General features: G+C 47.9%; 2 protein-coding genes across 12 annotated transcripts in view; one reads left to right on the forward strand and one right to left on the reverse strand.

Annotated features, from left to right (window-relative positions):
* Window positions 1-6,956, forward strand: part of BIN3 (bridging integrator 3) — a 58,224-nt gene extending 51,268 nt beyond the window's left edge. For all 10 annotated transcript variants that reach the window (XM_010592379.3, XM_064272713.1, XM_010592383.3 and 7 more), the window contains 3 exons: window positions 2,070-2,211; window positions 2,449-2,583; window positions 5,682-6,956. In XM_010592379.3, the coding sequence (XP_010590681.1) occupies window positions 2,070-2,211; window positions 2,449-2,583; window positions 5,682-5,828 (424 nt within the window). In that variant the 3' untranslated portion in view covers window positions 5,829-6,956. The remainder of the gene's footprint in view (window positions 1-2,069; window positions 2,212-2,448; window positions 2,584-5,681) is intronic.
* On the reverse strand, window positions 6,905-21,449 carry CCAR2 (cell cycle and apoptosis regulator 2). Of its 2 annotated transcripts, none has more exons than XM_064272700.1 (21): window positions 21,340-21,449; window positions 20,348-20,442; window positions 19,985-20,076; window positions 19,539-19,630; window positions 19,218-19,332; window positions 18,917-19,046; window positions 18,647-18,743; window positions 14,568-14,687; window positions 12,612-12,834; window positions 12,409-12,522; window positions 11,967-12,130; window positions 11,327-11,498; window positions 11,008-11,238; window positions 10,706-10,900; window positions 9,875-10,019; window positions 9,661-9,743; window positions 9,028-9,174; window positions 8,690-8,801; window positions 8,399-8,587; window positions 8,026-8,231; window positions 6,905-7,732 (listed from the first exon to the last, which is right to left on the reverse strand). In XM_064272700.1, exons 2-21 carry the CDS (start codon window positions 20,403-20,405, stop codon window positions 7,688-7,690), a joined length of 2,730 nt encoding a protein of 909 aa, XP_064128770.1. In that variant the 5' UTR covers window positions 20,406-20,442; window positions 21,340-21,449; the 3' UTR covers window positions 6,905-7,687. The 2 variants fall into 2 exon arrangements, with proteins under 2 accessions (XP_064128770.1, XP_064128769.1); XM_064272699.1 differs by having other exon boundaries at window positions 10,664-10,900.
* Between the last annotated feature and the right edge of the window lie 74 nt (window positions 21,450-21,523).

Genomic DNA, 21,523 nt, shown 5'->3' on the forward strand with positions numbered 1-21,523 from the left:
CCTGTGATGATAGGTAGCATCATGTGGACACAACCACTCTTACCCCATCCATCACCTGAGGTTACCTCAGATTGTGTAGAAATCTGTAACCCTGGTATATCTGACTCTGGCCCTTGGACATAAACCCCCAGGTGACAAAGCAGGCAAAGGAGTTATGAGAATGAGCTAAGGCACAAGTGCCACTGGAATCAGAGGGTATCATCTCCTTCGTTGAAGGGCTGCCTCACCACTTGCATAACAATCCCGCCTTGCACCTCTAGAATGCTTCTTACCATCCAGAGCATCTCACACCCATTATTTGTTATGATGCCCTCTTTTCCTGAGAATACAAGTTTGAAGTGATGAGGTTGTAGCAAGAGGAAGAAAACTCTCCACCTGCTACTTGCTGCCCATTTTTCATTCTTGTCCTATCTCTGCCTGTACTCGCCCAGCACCTCCCAAGCAACCAACAAGGTAGAAATGGAAGCTCAGGTACTGGGGCTACCCAAGCAGCAAATCGCTTCTAGCAAGAGAATCAGGATGGCTGCTGGTAGCCCTTGTCCAGTTGGGGTGGAAGGGGAGGCGGCCGTGGTAGCTTCTCAGGCCCAACTGCACCTGCTCCCTTGAGCCACATGCCTGCTCAGCTGCCAGTCACACTCCTCCCAGGAAGGGAGAGGAGCTCCCCTAGCAACTGAGACTCCATCATAGCAACTGCCTTAGGCAAAGCAGTGAGGCCAGCTCTCCCAATGGCATCACTCGTTCAGACTCAGTCTATGGGTGACCTTTTGTCCTTGAGGTGTCTAGTTCCCACATCAAGTTTGTGCAGCACTGACTAAGCCTACATCTTCTGCCTGGTCACATCCATTGGCCAGATATTGACTTTGTGTGTTACTTTGTATATTACAAATATTACTCAGTATAAGGGCCTGTGGCTGAGGCTTCAGAGATGTTTGGGTGGTTTTACCCACTTTTCTAGCATTTCCAGTTAGTAGTGAGCTCATTATGGTTTTTTTTTTAATTGAACTAGAAGAATTCTTTTTTGTGCCATTCTCAGGGATAAGCCCTTTGTTCCATCAAAGTCTCCCCTCTGGGTCAGAAGCTTAGTTTGGGGCTTAGTTTAATGCCTTGGTCCAATTTATATCCCCTTTTTATGGCGAAAATGTGTGTTACTCTTATCTCACATGTACCCTGGATTTGTTGAGGCTTTTAAAAACCAAATTTGTGGTCATGTTCCTTTGAAAGACAAATTCGGGAAGTCGTTCCACATGTGGTATCTGAACTACCTGAAGGTGAGCCATGAGCTTCTGGACCAGAATGCTTGTGAAAGGCTGAAATCAGCAACTGGCTTACGTTCCACTGAGGTGAGCCCCAGCCTCAGCAGCTTGTTCCTACCCCTTGTCCTCCATCTTAATCAGAGTTGCTCATAAACCATTCCAGGAGGACATGGTTTGATGGTGTGGCGTTTTCAATGGTGGACCCATGGGAGTCCTGCTTTTCCCATGTTCAAGTGGTGAGAGGAGCCACTGGCCAGAAGTGGGTTCTGATTCAGTTCTGTGACCTGCTGACAATATCACGAGGTGGTGGCAAGAGTACCAGACAGAGTACTGGGGCATTTGAGTTATTTTCTGGACTGTTAGTGTCTAATTGTGACCTTGGGAAAGTCATGTAATCTCCCTGGCCTCAGCTTCTTTTATTTTTTTTTAATGGAGATGTTGGACAGATGGCTCCGAAGGTGCCTTCCAACCCTAACTCCTCTATTACAGGTCTGGCTGTCCTCACCTGTGGTGTGAGGCTCGTGTGAGGTGGGTGGGTAAAGGAGCAGTGGGCAGCGTAAATGGCACCATTCATTCGTTCCCCATCATATCTTACACAGATCCAGCACAGTGACCCTTAGCCCTATCTTCTTTCCCTTGACCTTATCCCAAGGGCTAAGGGCCAGGGCCTCATCTATCATGTTCACAGCTGAATCCCCAAAACCTAGAACAGAATCTAGCACTTAGTAGCTACCCAATATATTTTGAACAAATGATGAGCTGCCTGCCCGTGCCTCCAGGGACTGGGCCTATATCCAACCACCCTGTGTCTCGCAGGTTTGGAAGTGTCTTCCCGAGCCTCAACATGGCGGTGAAACGGCGGGAACAGGCCTTGCAGGACTATAGAAGATTGCAGGCCAAGGTGGAGAAGTACGAGGAGAAGGAGAAGACAGGGCCAGTGTTGGCCAAACTCCACCAGGTACCAAGGGAGAAGGGAGCAGGGAAGGAGGGTGAAATGGAGGCAGAAGGAAAGGGGACAGGGGCCATTGTGGTCATTGGTGGTAAGTTCCTCCCTTCACCCGGGCACCTACTCTCTGGAGCTGTGGGACCAAGCCACCATATGTCCTGATACCCACCCCTCACACATACACTGTTCACCCAGTAGGGATTCTGAATAAGCCAGCGAGAGTTTGCCATCCAGTGTTTTCTTCCCTAGGCCCGGGAAGAGCTTCGCCCTGTGCGGGACGACTTTGAAGCCAAAAACAAGCAGCTCCTGGATGAGATGCCACGGTTCTACAATAGCCGACTCAACTACTTCCAGCCCAGTTTTGAGTCCTTGATCCGAGCCGAAGTGAGGCCGCTCCCCACCCTTTTGATGGCCCAGCACTTTTTCCCTTGGGAGACAGGTCAAGGGCTTTGTAGGCATATCTCATGGCAACCACCACGCTCCACACTGGAGAATAGCTTAGCCATTCTCTGGAAAGACAGCATCACCACCATACCCTACCCTGTATACACCTCACCCTGTCCCCCACTGAGGAAATTCATTTCAGTACTGGAATCTCAGGGGCTCTGGAGACATGAGGATTCTGATTTTTTGCCAGAATTTCTGATTTGGTTCCTGCATTGCTCTCTGGCTAAGCCCAGCCCTAGGATGGACAAGGTTCCTTTTGTTGAACAGTTCGTCCCTCAGTCTCTCCCTCTCCTCACATTTACTGTAAGCAGCGGGAAGGAAGCAGGCCACACCTCCAGCCTCTCCCCGTTGATAGGCAGGTGCCCAGTGTGCTCAGGTGGAGATGGGGGATCTGGAGGCCTGCAGGGTGAAGGTAGTTGAGCCATTTTCTGAGGATCCAGCACCCCTCCCCTCGTTGCCCTAGTTAGTCCTCTTCATTTGACAGGAGACCATGAGGAGCCTTGACTTAGCTACCGATGGAGGAGGGCTCACTGAACGCTGAGAGAGGCAGCTTAGCCTTGCCTGGGACCCAGCTCTGGGCCGTGGCGCACCTCCAGTGGGAAGGCAGCATGGGCTGCAGGGCCGGTGCTGGCAGGTTAGTCAGCTGGAGCATTAGGGCCGTCCCTTCTCCATCCGGAGAGTTGGACACAGGTCAGGAACCTGTGTCTCCTGTTTCTCAAGTGTGTGATCATGTGTAGCTCCTACTGTCCTGGCCCTTGTTGTTCTCAATCTTTGAGAACGTGATTACTCTGTCCATTTATAAAGGAGAAAAGGCTAGGGTGCCAAAGCCAAGACAAGGTCTTCCCAGGTGGGACCCCCAGCTGATTGCATGTGCTCGGCATCAGCCTGAGGACCCTGCCACCCTTCCCACCAGGGTGAACTCATCACCAGGTAACAAAGCTAAAGAAAGACCTAGCAGGTTTCTACCTACCTCATCCCATTTCTGTTCTTGGTCTGGGTATCTAGCGCCCTCCAGTGGACGTTGTCACTCATTGAGATTCCACAATCCCAAGAGTCCAGGAAAAACCTGATTCCCACCTCCCAGCCTGCCATCTTTGGAGAGCACCAAAATCCACAGTGCCCATCCCCTTGTACCAACAAGCCTGAAGCTGGAGTTATGTTGCAGCTGGGACTTGGCAGTGACCCCTGTCCTTGGTCATCTTGAGTTGTGTCTAGGGAGAAATGAAACAAGAGCTGACTTGTGTATGTGTGTATGCACACACCCTTCACCAGAAGGAGGGAGTCTGAGGGAATCCCCACATTTGCACCCAGAGCGTTGTCCCTGGAGGTGGTGTCCTGGGAGTTTCTTCCCAGCAGCTTCCCCGCTCTGACCACGGAGGAATGTGTTTCAGAGGGAAACCTGTGCCTTCCCTGTCCTTTGCTGTCACGTCCCTCCTTCAGCCCCCCCAGAAACCTGTGTGCTGCCCTGCCTCCTCCATTGGTGTTGCTCACAGGGGAAGCGCCAGGGTGCCCAGGCTTAGGCATGCCCAGGTTGGAGCAGCAAGGGGACAGGGATGCCCTGTAACCAAGCAGTGTGGGAGCTGGGGGTTGTTTACTGCCTCCTCAGTGCCAGCCTCCTCCTCACCCGGCTGCCGCTGCCATTAGTCACTGGAGAAGTGAGCATTCCTAGTGACTCACCCGGCGCAGTGCGGCTTGTGTGGGGTGGGCAGGTGGACCATCGCTCCCCCCAGCACTAGCCTAGGCCTGCCCCCAGACCCCCATCCCCTGAAGTGACAGCAGCAGGTTGAGACCTTCTCAGTTTAGCTCCCTTCAGCCCACTTAGACACCTGGCTGTGGGAGTCGGGGAGAGAGATTTCTTTAGAAACAGCTCAACCACAGGGCCCTGCCATCGAGGCAGAGCCATTGCCACCAAACCCTGCTGCTTGGCCTTGCCTTAGTAGTGAGGGCTTTCCGAGCTTCTAAAGAAGCAGAGTTTCTTCTCCCCGAAGACTCTTGGAGCTGGAGATGCTAAAATTAGGACTGTTGGAATAGCGTGGACCACTTTCATGAAGTACATGCTTTCACTTAAAAGCATGAGGTAGAGACTGAGGCAGAAATGCCCTCCATCCTCTCCTGGAAAAGCCCCAGATCCTCGGCCTCCTCCGACCCTGGATCTAAGCAGCCCTCAGCCATCCTGAGAGGTTGCTGATGGGTATTGCCCCATTCCTGTTCATGCTCCTGGCCTCTCATTCCTGTGTTTTTCTTCCATCCCATTGCTGTGCATACGTAGAAGGAAACATGGAAACGAGCCTGGCCTCCAAGCCCTGCTTTCCTGGTAACACAGCTAGGCAGTGGGATGTCAGTTGGGAAGGAAGAGGACGAGAAAGGTGTAATCTTTCTCAACTTTTTTACTTCTAAGACTGACTCTCAAGACTTTGTAAGCCACAAACCTACCATTTCCTCTTTCTCCTATGAACAAAGGCTTTAGGCTTCTGTCCTAACTTAGATAAAGCAGCAAACTCCTAGCACAGTGCCTGTCTCTCCTTTGCCTTTCCAGAACCAAGCCAAGGAGTTGCTCTCACTCTCTGCAGTCCTAGCCTTGGGTTGTGCTTTGTCTTTCTCCCGCCCTCCACCTACCCCATCCCAAGTACACAGGTCCATCTCCTTACACATCAGCATTGCTGCTCGGCTAGAACCAGGAGGTATGAGTGTGCAGCCTCCACCTCAAAAGGGACCCATAGTCCTTTCCTCCCTTTTGGTAGACTGCTACCCTGGGGTCTAGACCAGAGCCTTTTCCTCAGTGGACATTCCTGAAGAGCCTGGGGCTGTGGCTTCACTCCTTCCCATGCTGCCATGCAGTTTACAGAAATGGGGTAAGGGGAGACAGGTATTGGGGCCGTCTCAGAGCCACAAGGGTGAACACAGGGGTCAGAGCCACATGACCCCAGTTCTCTGGCCCTGCTTTCCCACCTGCACTGCTGTGCCCAAGGGATGCTTTGGGGGCGCTGGTACCCAGGGAGCCCAGCACTTGTTGACCTTCTCTTGCCTCCTCCCAGGTTGTGTACTACTCAGAAATGCATAAGATCTTTGGAGACCTGACCCAACAGCTTGACCAGCCAGGCCACAGCGATGAGCAGCGGGAGCGGGAGAATGAAGCCAGACTGAGCGAGCTCAGAGCCCTCTCTATAGTGGCTGATGACTGAATTCCTTTCACCCTCCAAAGACTGCTGGGACATTAAGTCCCCCTTTTTAGCTTGGGCTGGTGTTCTTCCCACTTGTCAGCCTAGCAAAAGGCCCTCTTCCGGGCAACTAGCAGGTTGGGGACAGAGGTGGCTCCTGCACTACCTCACCAGCCCCTTGAAATGGGTCTTCGTTCCCTTAAGCCCATCACCAGCCCCAGGAGCCCCAAGCAGGCTTGTCTCGCCACTTAATAGGAAGCAGCCGCGGACACAAGGTAAACAGTGTAGAAAATCCAAGGGGCTTTTTTATTTCCAAAAGAACCATCCAAAGTACAGCACCCAGGCCTAGAGTCACAGCCAACTTCAGCCTTTTCGAAGGCATGGGTTTCGTCAGCTCAGCTGAGGGTCTTAACCTTGTGTGTGTGGCTGAAATCGTATCTACCTCCAGAAGACCCATCCTGGGGCGCCCACCAACCCCCTCTCTGCCTTTTCACTTCGAAGACTGTCTTTTACGGGAGAGGCCCATGACAGTGTCCTGTGGAACATGAGAACTATGGTCCCCCAAGCCGTGGTGGAGGCCCCTCACTCAAGCTGCCAAGCAGGACAAAGGCTGATTCCACCCATTTCTATCCCTTAGCTAAGTTGCAGGCAAGAGCCCCAAGTTGGTTAGGTTCCCTAGGTAACTGGGCCTCAACTTATGTAACTGGTGTACCACACTAAATGACACAGATGAAAATTCACAGGCCTCAAAGAAAGAACAGTGGGTTTGTGTCTCACCTGAAATTTGGAGTTTTTATTTTTTCAAGTAAAGTTTTCAATAAAATGTCCGTTTATTATTGTGTTATAACTAAGGAGAGAATGGGAAAGCCATGGGAGATTTTCCTCAGGACTTTGCTGCCCCCTGCTGATCTGGCACAACAGCTGCAGCTCTCTCCTTGGCCCACAGCAGCTGAGAGCCCAGAACACAAAGGCTCTTACCTCTCTGTGCTCTGCCCCTCCTTCTGGAGATACCTGCACCATGGACTGGGATAAGAGCTGAGAATAAAGGGAGTGCAGGTGGAGTAGGGGAAGAGCTATGGAGGACACCTGGTTTGTTTTTGACTTTGGTTTATTTAAAAAACAAAAAGCCAAAAAAAAAAAAAAAAAACCCAACTTCATATACAAAGTCAAACTGAAACCACGGATTATGGAAAGAGGTGAGAATTATGGGTGGGTAACAGGGAGAAAGGCTGGGCCAGGGCCAATACCACATTCTGAACACGGGGAACCGGGGGGGAAAGAGGTGCTGGTTTCTTCCGGCAAGTCTGGGGTGGCTGGAACACAGTGTTCTATTGGTGCAAACAGCCCAACACAGATCTTTCTAGCACTGACTCCATTCCAGTGGTGACCAAGTTAGGCCCTCCCCAAGAACCTGCTCCTGTAGCCTAGCAGGATTTGTGCCATCCAGGTTACGGGGTTCTTCTTAACCCCAGCCAGACTCCCTGTTTCTTCAGTTTATTGGTGTTAGACCTTGTCGTGTACTCGAAAAGCCTTTTCCTCCCCTGTCTTATTCTAAATTGGAAGAGGACAGGAGAAAGTCAGCACAGACTAAAAGGGCCCCAGAAGAAATTCCAAGGTAGAGGGCAAAATGACATTCTAGGGGTGTAAAAGATGTTGTATTTAGTAGTAAGTGGAACTGGGGTTCCTCACTGATCTGTCCCACAGCACAGATAGACCCCACCTTGACAGCTTGACCTCCCCTAAAGAGGCTGAGCACAGGGGTCAGCCTCCCCTGCCTATGGCTCCTAGGTCCTGCTCCAGCTGCTTCCTGGTACCAAAAGGGCTCTAACTTCCTCAGACTCCATCGCTGACCTCACAGGATGGCAGTTCCTGTGCAAGGCCCCTCAGTTGGTAGGTGCTGGCTCCTCCTTTTCTACCCAGCTGTCAGCCTGAAAGAGATGTAAACAGAATTAGAACTCCCAAGAAGGAAAAGCAACAAGATTTGAAAATTACTGAATACTTCCATCTAGGAGACTTAAGTTGCAAGCTGACTAATTCCATGAGAAACCAGTGAACGGAGGCAGAAAGCAAGGTACCCTCGGGCAAGGAGAAGGGCTGACATACTGGCTCTCCGCTAATCAACTCTTGAAATGACAGCTAGCTCTCCTCAGGAACAGCAGGGGGCTTTTGAAGCCCCACCCAAAGAAACTGCAGTTCCCTCCTGGCTCTTCCCCCACCTCACCTTTTCAACCATCCGCTGCATCTCCAGCTGCAAGGGGGTCAGGCGCCTTCGGAAGTCCTGTAGCAGCCGCTGAAGCTGGTTCTTCTGTCGTTCAGCTGTCCGGGCTGTCTCCTCTGCCTCGGCCAACCGTGTTCGCAGCTCCTGCATTTCTGCTGCCAGTGTCTTATTCGTCACTTCAGTGGCTGAGAATCGGTTGTGGCTCTCCTCTGGGGATAGGGAAAAATAATAAAATACCAAAAAGATGGCTGCTCAGGCAATGGTTGAAGCATAGGGCAAGAGGACTGAAATCTATGGAACAGGCTCTGCCTCCCCGCTAGTCTCAGTATATCCCATCCTGTGACAAGTCCCTGCAGCATCACATCACACCACTCACCCAGCTTCAGTTCCAGTGTGTGAATCTTGTTCTCCAGGTAGAGCCGTCCACTGTCCTGCTGCTCTGCACGCTGCAGCAGGTTCCCCACATTGATCAGGCTGCCATTGTGGGACACCAGACCTTTGTGTTCCATGGGGACAGCACTTGGCTTTGCGTTTTTCCCAGGAGGAGGTAGCAGATCAAGGTTTCCTAGGAGGGGCCATGAAAAAGACTTAAGGAAAGGGCCTCAGGAGGAAAAAGAAGCCTGCCCTGCCCATTGCCCACCAAAGGAAGCAGAGCACCAATACATACCAAAGAGCACCTCCTCAGGAAGTCCGCCATCCATGCCCTCCTGGCGGCTATACTGAAGGCTCCGGTACTGGCAGATGTTCTGGGTCACCACCCTGCTGACCAGCTGCTTGGCCTACAGCAAACATACACCCCAGATATGTAGCTCTTAACCAGTATGCCACCAGGGTTTCCCCAAGATACCCACTGATCAAAAAGTCCAAGCCCTTGTCCTGGTGATGTTCAAGATCCTGGAACTAAAGTACTGTGGTTCACCCAAATGAGGTTAAGTGCGTGCCTGTGTTTATTTATGTTAGGAAAGGCCGTTTCAGAAAGGATTGGTGGTGGAAGTGACAAGGTACCTGCTCTGCACTAAGCCGGAGCCCAAGGGTAAGCAGAATCCTCTCCAAGTCTCTCCGGTGCAAGTAGCCACACCAGTTAGCATCAAAGAACACAAATGCAAGAAGACAATCCAAGGGGAGCACAGCAGAGGGATCCAGCTCCTTGGGCTGCCGAGAGAAACAAAGATGTACAGGCAATTTACAAATAGTACTTTCAGTGGCTAAATCACCCAGGACACAGCCTTTCTAAGCTGAATGGCTTGGCTGACTTAACCACACCCAAGCAGGCCTTCCAGTTGGAGACACTCAGCCAGGCTGGGTCACCAGACCTATAGCCAAAGGCTTAGTTGGGGTGCTTTCACAAAAGCCCCACGAGCTGTCACGTACAGAGAAACCTCGCACACTCCTCGGTCAGATACCAATGGAGATAGTGAACTGGTCTCCCGGATCCTATGAAATGGCATTCTACAAGCCAAGAAACACATTTTGTCTTTTGTCAGTCAAGAGAAATCTTGTCTGCCTCTGAGATGCCAGAAGTCACGTGGTAAACACAAAGGCTCATGCAGTGCTCAGCATCCCTCCCCAAGAGTGAGTCAGAGGCCTTGCTAAGCTTTACCAGCAGGGAGGCCCAGAGGGATAGAAAAGAGGTCTCACCATGTCCTGAAGTGAAGAGAATTCCATCTCTGACTGGTTTGAGGCAACAGACCGTACCTCCGAATCCTCCAGCTTTGCTCCTGCTATAGAAAGCCTGACATAAACATGGAATAGAGGCCACACCCGGCCCAAACTTGATCTACAGTCCCAAGAGGAAAACGCTTACAGCTACAGATCCAGAGAATTACCAACCCTCTCACACCACTGGACATACCAAATTCCTCTTCTCCATCATCCCTCAGAAGCAGTAGTTCTGGGTCCAGAGCCATCTCACAAAGGTCCTCGGATGCCTCACCCCGGGGTTTCTCTTCTTCCTCTCCTCCAGAAGATGGGGGTTTGGGCACAAGTCCATCCTCCTTCTAAAGGTGGCAGACCGAAATGAAAAGAAGGAATTGTTAACTGTAATTACTAACAACAATAATAGCTAACATCTGGGTATCAACTATGTTCCCGTCACTGTGTGAAGGGCTTTGTATGCCAGTTTCGTTTAATGTTTTAAACAGGAGCCACAGCACACGTGGGGGATTTCCAGACACCTGGGATTTTCCTCAAGAGTCAATCTCAGTCCCATAAGAAATCATGCTTACTTGATAGTACTTAGGCAAAAGGCAGACCCATGGGTCTTAAAAAGGGTTAATAAAATGCCTTTTTCTAGTTAACCATCAGGTAATCAAAACACTTCTATCCTCAAAGCATTCTCATTAACTGGGACCTCCATGCTGCCACAGCTTGTCAGCCAGGCTTCCCTTCACTCTTCTAGGCAGCATCCCTTACCCGAGATGGACCATTTTGCTATCCGGGTGATCATGTGCCAAATACCTAACCTCTCAGCACTTTAGAACCTACCTACTAGGGTTATGAGGAGTAACTAAGCCTTGTATGAGGAGTAACTAAGCCTTGTAAAGTGTTTAGAACAGTGCCTGGTACAAAATAAGTACTGAAATTATAGTAAGCATCATTCTTTCAGTCCCACTATCAGTCTGGCAGTGACAAAGGTGCTCACCAGCGGGTTGTCTGACTCAGCAGCTGCTCCCTCATTCTGTACCTCATCCTTCGACTCCTTGGCCACCTCTTCTTTGACCACTTCTTCCTCCTTGGCTGCTTCCTCCTTGGCTGCCTCCTCCTTCTCAGGCTCAGGAGGAGTCACTGCCTTTTCAGGGAGGCTCAGCAGCACCTTATAAACCCTATAGCCAAAATCCCTCTGCAGCATCTCCAGAAATAGCTCAGCCAACACCATCACCTGTTAGGAGAGACAGTGAGAAGGGAGCCATGAGCACCAGGGAAAAAAGGATTATTCTGTCATCCCATACCTCCTACCCCACAATCTGCCCAAGATTCTAAACCTACCTCAAAAGAGATCCTTTCTTTTGGCCTCCGATCCTCCACGATAGCATGGAGAGAAAGGTTTATACAGTCAGGGCGTGCAATGACAGCAGGTTCTAGAGGCGGTGGAGGGGCCTCTGGGAGATCAGTGTCCATTTCCTGCGGTGCAGCGACCTCCGCGTTCTCTGCATTCTGTTTAGAAGTATCTGCTGCCTGCTCTGATGCATCCGCTGCCTGCTCAGAAGACTCTGTTTCCTGCAACAGAAGCGAAGAGTTATGACCACCTGGGCCCAGGGGTCAGGCACCTCCTTCCCCCTACCTTCTTCAGACGGTTTGGCCTTACCACTGGTGCCTCCTGAGGTGGGAGAGCTGCCTCTGCAGCCTTCTGCTGGCACAGGGCCTCCCACTCTTCCAAAGTAGGCATAATGGTCCAGACATCTGGCAAGTACACCACCACTGTCTGGAGTCGCCTTGGGGGTCCCAGCTGCAGGTACTGAAACTCAGCAAAGCGCCACCTGCTCACGGCAGAAGGAAAACTGAAGGCTAACCCATGATGCACTCATACAGACACCACATTCACAGACAACTGCTTCGGTTTCCAATCAACATTTAGTGAGCACATTCTGGGTGCCAAGCTTTCCAGTACAAAAATAAAAGATACAGACCAAGTACTCGAGAAACGTTTGGTCAACAGTGAAACATTAAGCACTTATTACACAAGGTGCCAAGGCAACAAGAAGGAGTGCTGAACATGGCTGACAAGTCAGATAAGCTGGCCTTCAACACACATACAAATACCTAGTCACGCTCATAGCCAAGGCTATCATTTGTGAGGCAGCTAGAGAAGTGAAGTGAAGGATGAACTGGGACTAGGCAACAGAGGACAGCTAACAGGGTCAAAAAGCAGCAGAAGCTTGGCCTCATAAGTAAGTCACCAACTCAGTGAGTTGTTCACAAACGAGAGCTCGAGGAAGCCCACTCACCACTTCGTGCAGCTGCTCAAGTCGATGCCTGTCTGAGCTTGTGCACAGCGGATGGCCGTGCGGACTAGCACCTGTGGGTCAGCCTTGGGGTCAAGGCCATCCAAGGAAGGAGACCACTCACCCCCAACCAGCACTGCCTCTTCGTCTTTCCGGCCCAGCAAAAACTGCGAAAATAGATTAGGGATGAGAAACTAAAGCCTTATTACCCGAGTCTCCCACTAATCAGGAGTTAAGGCAGCACCATGTGCTGAAGAGCCCCCCATAAAGGGACTCTCTACCCATTAACTAGTCAGGTAACGGTTTCTGACAAGTAAAAACATCACGGGGCCACATTTTCCTCAGAGGTAAAACGGGGCATTTCGCCTCTGAGATGCCTTATTCCTAATGCGTTAATAAATGCGAGCTGAGCTGAATATCTTGCCTCTTAGATTCCAGTCCTTACCTTAATCTGCTTCAAAGGATGTTCTGGCGTCTCCCTCGGCTCAGCCATGTCATCCACAAACAGCATGCAACAACGATACAATTCCTCCAATCCCGGGGAAGACAGCAACAGTACCTGTGCAGAGGAGGCATGAAGGTGCACACTCAGGAGCCATCTTCAGCCCCCAAAGACTGGATAAAGCAACAGGAGCCCAGTCAACTTACCTTGGAACTATATGCGGGGTCACTGTCTGAAGGGATGGGCTCAGCACCAGTGTCTGGTGCTGGCTCCTTCTCAGAAGATACCTGAATACGGCTTGGATGGTGGAGAGAAAAGGGCTGGCTCAGAGGGAAGGCTGACAGCCAGCTCAGATGAACGGCCAGAAAATCTGAGGGAACCAGGAGGCTGCGGTAACGGCGCTGGAGTTCTAAGAAGTCACAGATGGGGCTACAGAAAGCAAGCAAGGGAATTCAGATTGATTAAAGACTAAAAATATTTAGAAAATGGAACTGTAAAAGCCTTGAAAAAAATAGGCTAATTATTTTATAATCTGGGAAAGAAAGATTTTCTACGTAAGAACGGAAAAGACAGATCAGATTTGACCACTAAAAATTCTAAATCTCTGTGTGACAAAATCAAGTCAAACTGGGGGGAAAATTGCAATAAATGACAGAGAAAGTGGTCATTAGCTTAATATAAAACAAACTCAGAAATTAATAACAAAAAAAAAAGGGAAAATAGTCCAGGAGAAGAGTGGGAAAAATGACATCAAGTACTTAACAGAAAAATATGTTAAGACATAGAAGCCCATGAAAAAATGCTCACTCGCCTATAATTAAAGAAATATAAATTAGAATATCACTTTTCACCTATCAGATTGACAAAGATCAAAAAGTTTGATAATACAGCACGGTACTGACAAAGGCATAGGGAAACCACAGCTTCAAACAGGTTCATTCTGGTTTGAACCTCTGCTGAGCAAATTTGCATTTCCACCCCAGATATACTGAATCAGAATTTACATTTTAACTACCCAAGTGATTCTGTGTATAATAAATTTTGAGAACCACTGCTATACTAGTGGTTCTCAGAGCTGGTCCCTAACCAGCAGCATTAGCACTGCCTGGGAACTTGTTGTTAGGTGCCCTCAAATCAGTTCCGACTCAGCAACCCTGTGTACAACAGAACGGAACACTGCCTATTCCTGTGCCATCCTGACAATCATCATCATGTCTGAGCCCACTGTCGCAGTCACTGTGTCAATCCACCTCGTTGAGTGTCTTCCTCCTCTTTTTCGCTCTCCACTCTACCAAGCATTATATCCTTCTCCAGGGACTAGTCCCTCCTGATAACACGTCCAAAGTATGTGAGCCAAAGCCTCGGCATCCTCGCTTCTAACGAGCATTCTGGCTGTACTTCTTCCAAGACAGGTCTGTTTGTTCTTCTGGCAGTCCATGGTATATTCGATATTTTTCGTCAACTTGTTAGAAATACAAATTCTTAGCAGGGGTTCAAACCAAAATGAACTGGTTCGAAGTCCTGTATCTATCAAGGTTTCAAATCAAACCCTTTGAGCCAGCTACTCCATTTCTAGGAACTGATCCCAATAAATACTTGTACCTGTACACATAAGGTACGTGGCAGGATGTTTACTGCCCCAATATTTATGACAATTAAAGACTGAAAATGGAGAAGTGGTTAAATAAATTACAGTTAATTCACTCACTGAAATACCATGTAGTTATTAGAAAGAATAAGATCAATCTAATAAATGTTGTTGTTAGGTGCCATCAAGTCAATTTCAACTCATTGCAACCCCATATGACAGAGCAGAACTACCTCATAGAGTTTTCTAGGCTGTAATCTTTACAGAAGCAGATCGCCAGGTCTTTCTCCTGTGGAGGGCTGGGTGGATTCGAACTGCCAACCTTTTGGTTAGCAGCCGAGGGCTTAACCATTGTGCCACCAGGGCCCTATTTAATAAATATTAACAAGAGTAAATTTTAAAATACGTTATGTAAGAAAGCAAAATACCAAACAGTATGTATAATAGGCTTCCCTTTGTGTATTTTAAAAAGGCTATAAGAACACGCATGAGCACTTGCATAGACTGTACCTCGTTTATACCAGCAGCTGTTACAATCTGCTAGTCTCATCCCCACCTCAGCCTCATCACTCACCTGTCTACAGTATACGGAGTGAGGTGGACCCGGTAAGGAGGCAGGTCATGCCTTGGTTTCTTGGCACCCCAAGGCTCTCCGCCAGCCCGTTGTTTGCGTTTCTTGGAGTCGTAGTCATCACTGGAGGTTGATCCATCACCCAGGAGTAAGAAACCATATTGTTACATACATATTCAATACGTACTACGGTATAAAAGAAAGAACTGAAAACGACCTGAATCCACAACGTTAAAAGAAATGGTTAATGAAACCATGCTAACAACCATATGACAGAATGTTGTGAAGATATTAAAAGATACTTAAAAACTTCTGGTAGTGAGATGACAAGGCAAAAAGGGACAGGAGCTGGTTGGATAGACATGGGAAATCCAGGATGGAAAGGTAGAGTGTGCTGTCACATTACAGGGAGAGCAACTAGGGTCACATAACAATGTGTGTATAAACCTTTGTATAAGAAACTGACTTGAACTGTAAACTTGCACTTAAAGCACAATTAAAAAAAAAAAAAGCTTGTAGTAACATAGAAAAACATTCATACATTAAGTGAAAAGCATAGTATGCAACTCAGTATATACAGTATGGCTCCAACTAAGCAAACAACTTTAAGACTCAAAGAAAATAAAATGTTAATGGTGGATGACTCTGTCTGATAAGCTTATAAATAATTTTTCCTTTATATTTCTCTGAATTTTCTAAATTTTCTGTAACTTTTTGAAATAAAAAAAAAAAAAACAAGCAAACAAGACACATACATGGTACCCTGCTAGGGGTTCTATGTGAGTTTTATTAAGAGAGAGTTCCTGGTGGCAAATTAGCAACACACATTAAAGTCATTAAAAAAAACACTCAAACCCTCTGATCCACTAATCTACTCTTGAAACTTTATCCCAATTAAGCAATTCAAAAGAAGAAAATCAAAGTATATATAGTAGAAAGAATTCAGGCAGCAAAAGCTGAGAGTAAGAAAACCACAGAAATACCCAACAATACCAGGGTTTCTATAGTAAATAAATCCAGTGGTCATGCAGCCATAAAACAATGATAAGGATTATGCCGCAATATGGAAAAATGTTTACTAAGAATATAAAAAATAATGTGAACTCTAAAACTCTTTAAATGTGACCTTTCAAACTCTAAGACCTTTAAAAAGGTCTGCCTGTGTACAGAGAAAAGACTAGAAGAGAACCCAGGAAGAATCATGAAGTGCCAGTAAGTAATTGCTCTTTTTAAAAATTACTTCCTAAAGGTCTTCAAGAATACCTATGTTTAAAAAAAAAAAAAAACCTACATGTTAATGGTTACCTCTGAAGGCAAGAGGAAACCTTCCCTTTTACATATTTTTACAGTATTTTAATTGTATATAATCACATGTACTACTTTAGAAGTTTCTGTCATAAATCACCTATTACAATATTACGATGTTATAGATACAATGGATAAAAATACTACAGGACGGAAAAACCTTTAGACAATTAAAAATGCCAGGCTGACAAGGGAAAATCCTCCATGTCTCATGAGAGAAATGAAATCAACTGTCAACTATTCATGCCTGGGTAACTGAGTTGATTGTATTTACCAGGTTTTTATTCTTTCCTTTTAGACCTGCCTGTGTCACAGCTCTGTTCCTCAGAGCCCTGAGTAACTCTGTTAATTACATTTAACTCAAGGTTTTTGTTCTTTTCTATCTGCCTGGATAAATTCTGTTTATGAGCATCTCCATACCAAAGCTGCCTACTTATCTGCTTTTATGGGATGTCAGTGTACCCTTGTTCTAACAGAACTGTTCCGCAGTGACTCTGACACCTCTATACAGCTGACCCAGCGACTGCAGTAAACGCTGCGGTAGTACAGTAAACCTCTAGTCAAACACTATGTTGCACTGAATCCTGCGGATTCCGTGGCCATGGTTTTCTCTCATCAATATGAGTTGTCAGGAGCAGGCTGTAAAAGGCAGTATCAGTAAGTAAACGACATCTCAGTAAGTGCTGCAACAGCAGCCCAGCTGAGTGTCCCTGTCTAAAAGCCTCAGTTGTTCATCAGGAGCAGTCCTATGGAGACATTATTGGCTACCTCTCAAAGGTGAAATTCCTGATAAAACCTGGTTTCTAACCCAAATGCTAATGTGGCTGATTCCTTTATAAATTAATGTTACCCCCTCCCCGCCAAGTGACCTAATTCCCACTGCTGTTTTTCCTACTTCAAATTGTCTCTACTGACTGATAACTTCCCCCCTCCCAACAGTACTATCTCCTTTCTCTAGAAGCTACGACACTGAAGGATTATGGCCACAGCAATATAACAGGCCCCGCACAGGACTGGCATGGCCACAACAATCAGATACAACCTATTATATGTTGTTATTGTCATATGCCATCGAGTCAATTCTGACTCATAGTGACCCTAAGGGACAGAGCAGAACCGCCCCACAGGGTTTCCAAGGAGCAGCTGGTGGATTCGAACTGCTGACCTTTTGGTTAGCAGCCAAGGTCTTAACCATAGCACCACCAGGACTTCAACCTATTATATATATAAAAAAAAAATTATATAGAAAGCCTGAATTTGAACCTAAAGCAGAAAGTAAACAGCGGTCATTGACTCCCACCCACACTACGTTATTTCACACAGACTACGTTACTTGCTCTGATTTTGTAATGAAGCATTTAATAAACTCACGGAACGTGAGAGGTGGGAAGTCCTTAGAAACTGCAGACCAGGAAGACGTCCAGGGAAGGAAGAACTGATATATGCAAGACATATACCAGGGACTGGGAATGGGATAAAGTGTTACAAGTAGTAGAAACATTGCAGAAAATAATCCTAGGCAATCAAACTTCCTCCCAGTGAGAATTCACAATGACCTACCCCAAGGGAGCAAACACTAGCTTCAGCAGGATCGGCTACATCACTTTTGCCTAAACTTTTTCTCTGAGTTATTCCATGCTCCTTTTAAGTGTTCACATTGGTTTGCATTTCCAGCCCTTTTCATGTAATATGTAATCCACTGGCATCTGGGATGGGGGTTGTCTCCCTCTTGGTAGAGTTCACATTTCAAGAGAACTACAACATGAACGAACTTTCTAAAGCGATGAAAATGTTCTATGTTTTAATAGAGCGAAGGTTGTATGGGACTTTGCATCTGTTAAAACAGTCCAGTTAAGATTTGTGCACTTCAATCTATATAAATTGTATCTTTAAAAAAAAAAAAAAAAGACCAAGAGCAGAGGGCAACTGGTGAGTGAAGGTATACAAGTTGTAGATGAAAAACAATGGATGAATGTCGATAATAACCATTGAAGCTGGTGATCGGTGCATGAGAGTCCATCATACCATTCTGTTTACTTTGCATATATTTGAAATTTTCCATAATAAAAAGTTAAAAGGAAGACAGAACTAGAGAAAGTCTTAAACTAGTCTAGAGCTTAACACCTAGGGATAAAAGCAAAAACTCTGAGAGAGTAAAACAGAATAAGGAACATATGAGCCACAGAGAGAACGGATAACATGCTGCTGATAGTCCCAGCATTTAAAGATTATACAGGGTCACCTAGGAATGTCCAAAAGTCCCAAATCAACCATGCCTACTTCACATATGGCCCAGAAAGAAGCCTGTCATTTCTATGGCATAAAGCCTGAATTTCTGGGCAAACCGCAACATACACATGATACCACACCCATCGTATAAGGTGTATATAAAGAAACATGGATTTTCTAAACTAGGAATTAAACCATATGCTACAATCATACTTTTCTGACATGTTAGTATTTCCTTGATAATCTTGATTCTTGGTATTGCTCTTACAGTCTAGAAATAAAATAGAAATTTATCTTAAAAAATTAAAACTTATATTAAGTTTATATTAGAAAGAAACATATCAAAATGACGTTTCAAAAGATGAACTAAATCCCCACTTGCTGAGTCAGTACATAACGTTCCAGTATTTGATATACATCTTAATGTGTCTGCCCATTACAGGGCAAAGGAAGTAGGATCTAGCCGCAGTGTGAAGAGACAGCAAAGAAAAGGACATTGCTCCTGGAAGCAAATAAAACAAAACATCTTTCCTGCCTGATCCACTTACCTTCGGCCCTGATCCAACCGTCCATGAGGACCCCGAGCAGGAAATCTGTTCAGGTGGCTCAGATGAAGTGTGTGGGATGTTTGGAAGAGACTCAGAGCTGCAGAGAGGAAATGGCCAGTGACTCCAAAACCCTAAAAACCTTTCCAGCTCCCCTCTCTCTTTCTTCCAATGCAGAAAAGTAACCACTTCTATTCTGATAGCAGCAACCTAATAGTTACATGTCCATTCACACATAAAACCACACCCCACCATCCATGCCACAGTACTCACGCTTCTGAGGGAAGAGCGGGGGAATTCGGTGATGCTGGAAGATCAACTGAGGCTGAGCTCCCAGGATGCCTTGCTTCTGGCCCAGGGCTGCCACATGCAGAAGGGGAGGTGCTGGTGACTTCAGCAGGGGCTGCAAGACAGTAGCCAGGAAATTCAGAGGATCCCAGAACTTAGGTGCTCACTACCTTGGAAAGATGCAGTCCCACCACCTCCATAAAAGCATGATTCTTGCCCAGTTTTCGGGGCACAAGTGCTTCCCTCCCTCCCCTTTCCAATGCACATGCCAAAGAGAGATGAATACCTGGTTGGAGAGTGTCTGCACCTTGACAGCATTCCAGGGCACTGCCTGGCCTGGGTTGTATGCAGCCTTCACCAGCACCTTCTCACCCAGCTGGGGCAGCCTGCCCTTCACCACGCTGCCAGCACAAAAGCCAGGAGGCCCAGTCAGGAGAGAGACCCTGGCCAAGCCACCCTGACTGTCCCCCGTGAGGCCCCTTCCACCAAGATTTCTCACAACTTGCATAAGAACAGTAAAGCAACTGCTTTAGAAGAGTCCCCACCAGTACGGCGACAGAATTGAACCCAATAAGCTTTGCCTGTAGCGGACCAGCCTCAAGCCTACCTTAGCTGAAAAAAGACTTCTTCATCCACCACCCCAAAGTAGTCATGCAAACTGGTAACAATTCCAGTGAAGACCCGCTGCTTCTCCCCACCCTGTAAAAGAGGGCAGTTTTATAGCAACAGGGAGTAACTTGGACAAATACACAGTTTGCCACTATCTTCTCATCTCCACCACCCAGCTCAGAGTATGGTATCATGATTCACAATGAAGAAAGCCTATGTGTATAGTAGACATAATCCACTTACAGGAAGAAAAAAATTGAGCTCATTCTCGAGTCACAAGCTTCTTCTAGGATTTCCAGTTCTTCTTTAATTCCAAGAGGCACCCTAAAGATTTCCCTAGAACCAAAACTTAAGACTCCCCAATCTGAAGGGTGTCTGGTCACCCCCATACTGGCTGACATAGTTCCCAAGGCTAAAGCTCACTAGAAAGGATGCTCAACCTACCTGAAGGTGCCTGGCATTTTGGGACAGATCTGTGGCCACAGGAGGAGTGAGCAAACCAGGAGGAGGGCCCAGAAGAGATGTTGAAGCTGCGCCTATGGGACAGAGAAGCAACCTTCGGGAACTGCTCCTACCACTTTTAGCACTACAGTCAGCTAGAGGATATGATAAGCCTAAAGGGCAATCTGACCCCAACCAAGTTCTCTACAGGATTTCACTAACAACCACTGTGGTCATCTATTTGCCTACAAAACATCAGCAGCACATTGCTCTCCAAGAGGGAGACCCCAAAAGCCATATTTTTAAATACTAAATCCAAAGCACACGCTTCCCGGTATGATGCCAAATAGAGATAAAGGTGATCACCTGAGAAGTTGCGTCCCCCTGGAAGCGGATTGATCCGCTGGCGCTTAAACTGGGACATTGGGAATGCAGTCCTTTTTCAGAGTCTTGGAAAAAACCTTCAATCAGAAAAGAAGTGTTATCAGTTCATGAGGAAAATTTCCACCTACCCCAAAAAACTGGAGAACCTTAAAGAACTAAAGCTCTTATGGAAAACGGGAAGGGTGGGGTGCTGAGAATGAAAGGAGATAATAAAGAAAATATAAAGAGGGGCAGGAAATTAAATAAGACGTTACATTGTTCCAGTTTGCCCTTAATAACCTAGTGGTGGGCATGTTGTCGTGCTATTTTACTGAGAAGGAAACTGAAGCTCAAGAGAGAGGTTTGCCCGAGGCCACATATCCAGTTAGTGACAAAACTGGGACTCACACCCAAGTCTCCGACAACTTAGTGCACCTCTCACTGTGTCACGCGACCCCAGAAGTGATGGAGGGTCGGGGGGAGAGTTGGGAAGAGCCTCAGTGACATTCATTCATTCAAAAACATTCACTCAAAAACAAAACAAAAAAAAATGCTCCAGGGCAGGGCCCAGAAAAATGGAGGAGACTGGTGCCGGAGAGGAGACGGTGTGGGCCCCGGAAGCCCGGTCCGTCGTTCCCCGGACAGGCTACTGGGAGGGTAGCTGTCTGGCCCGGCCGAACGCGAACCCCGCTGCGCTCCACCTTTCCGGCTCCCGCGCTACCTGGCCCTCCGCTCCCGCCTCAGCAGCCGCTGGCGCCGGGTCTCCCGGGCCGGGCAGCGGCGAGGCCACCGTGGGAGGACGAAGGCGCGCGCGGTTTCTCCTCCTCCCGCCCGCCCCCAGGGCCGAGGCCGTTGCCAGGGAGACGGGACTTGCAGACCGTAAGGGGACTCGGCCTCTTCCGCGACCAGTGCATCTTCGCTATCCGGCCCTCTCCGCCCCTTGGCCAGGGGAGTGGCGAAGAGGCAGAGGGGTGGCGGGAGGGCCCCCAACCTACCTGCGGGCCAGGGCCGCGACACCGGGGGACAAAGACACCCGGAACCACCACAGTCCCTGCTGCCGCCGCCGCCGGAAGCGCCTCTCCGGAAGCGCGACCACTGGTCGGAAGCTGCCACTCTCCCGGATATGGTCCCTCCCCCGTCTCCACCGATCTCTCCCTTCCCCCACTCCGGCTTGACATC

This window comes from Loxodonta africana, chromosome 19, assembly GCF_030014295.1.
Source record: "Loxodonta africana isolate mLoxAfr1 chromosome 19, mLoxAfr1.hap2, whole genome shotgun sequence".
Taxonomy (NCBI): Eukaryota; Metazoa; Chordata; class Mammalia; order Proboscidea; family Elephantidae; genus Loxodonta; species Loxodonta africana.

Coding starts and splice junctions, on each gene's coding strand:
- CCAR2 (XM_064272699.1), bottom strand. CDS start 20,405: ATGTCCCAGTTTAAGCGCCAGCGGATCAATCCGCTTCCAGGGGGACGC. Junction 19,333..19,538: donor GAAGTCTTTTTTCAGCTAAG/GTAGGCTTGAGG, acceptor TTGTGCTGGCAG/CGTGGTGAAGGGCAGGCTGC. Junction 12,131..12,408: donor ATCCTTTGAAGCAGATTAAG/GTAAGGACTGGA, acceptor CTATTTTCGCAG/TTTTTGCTGGGCCGGAAAGA.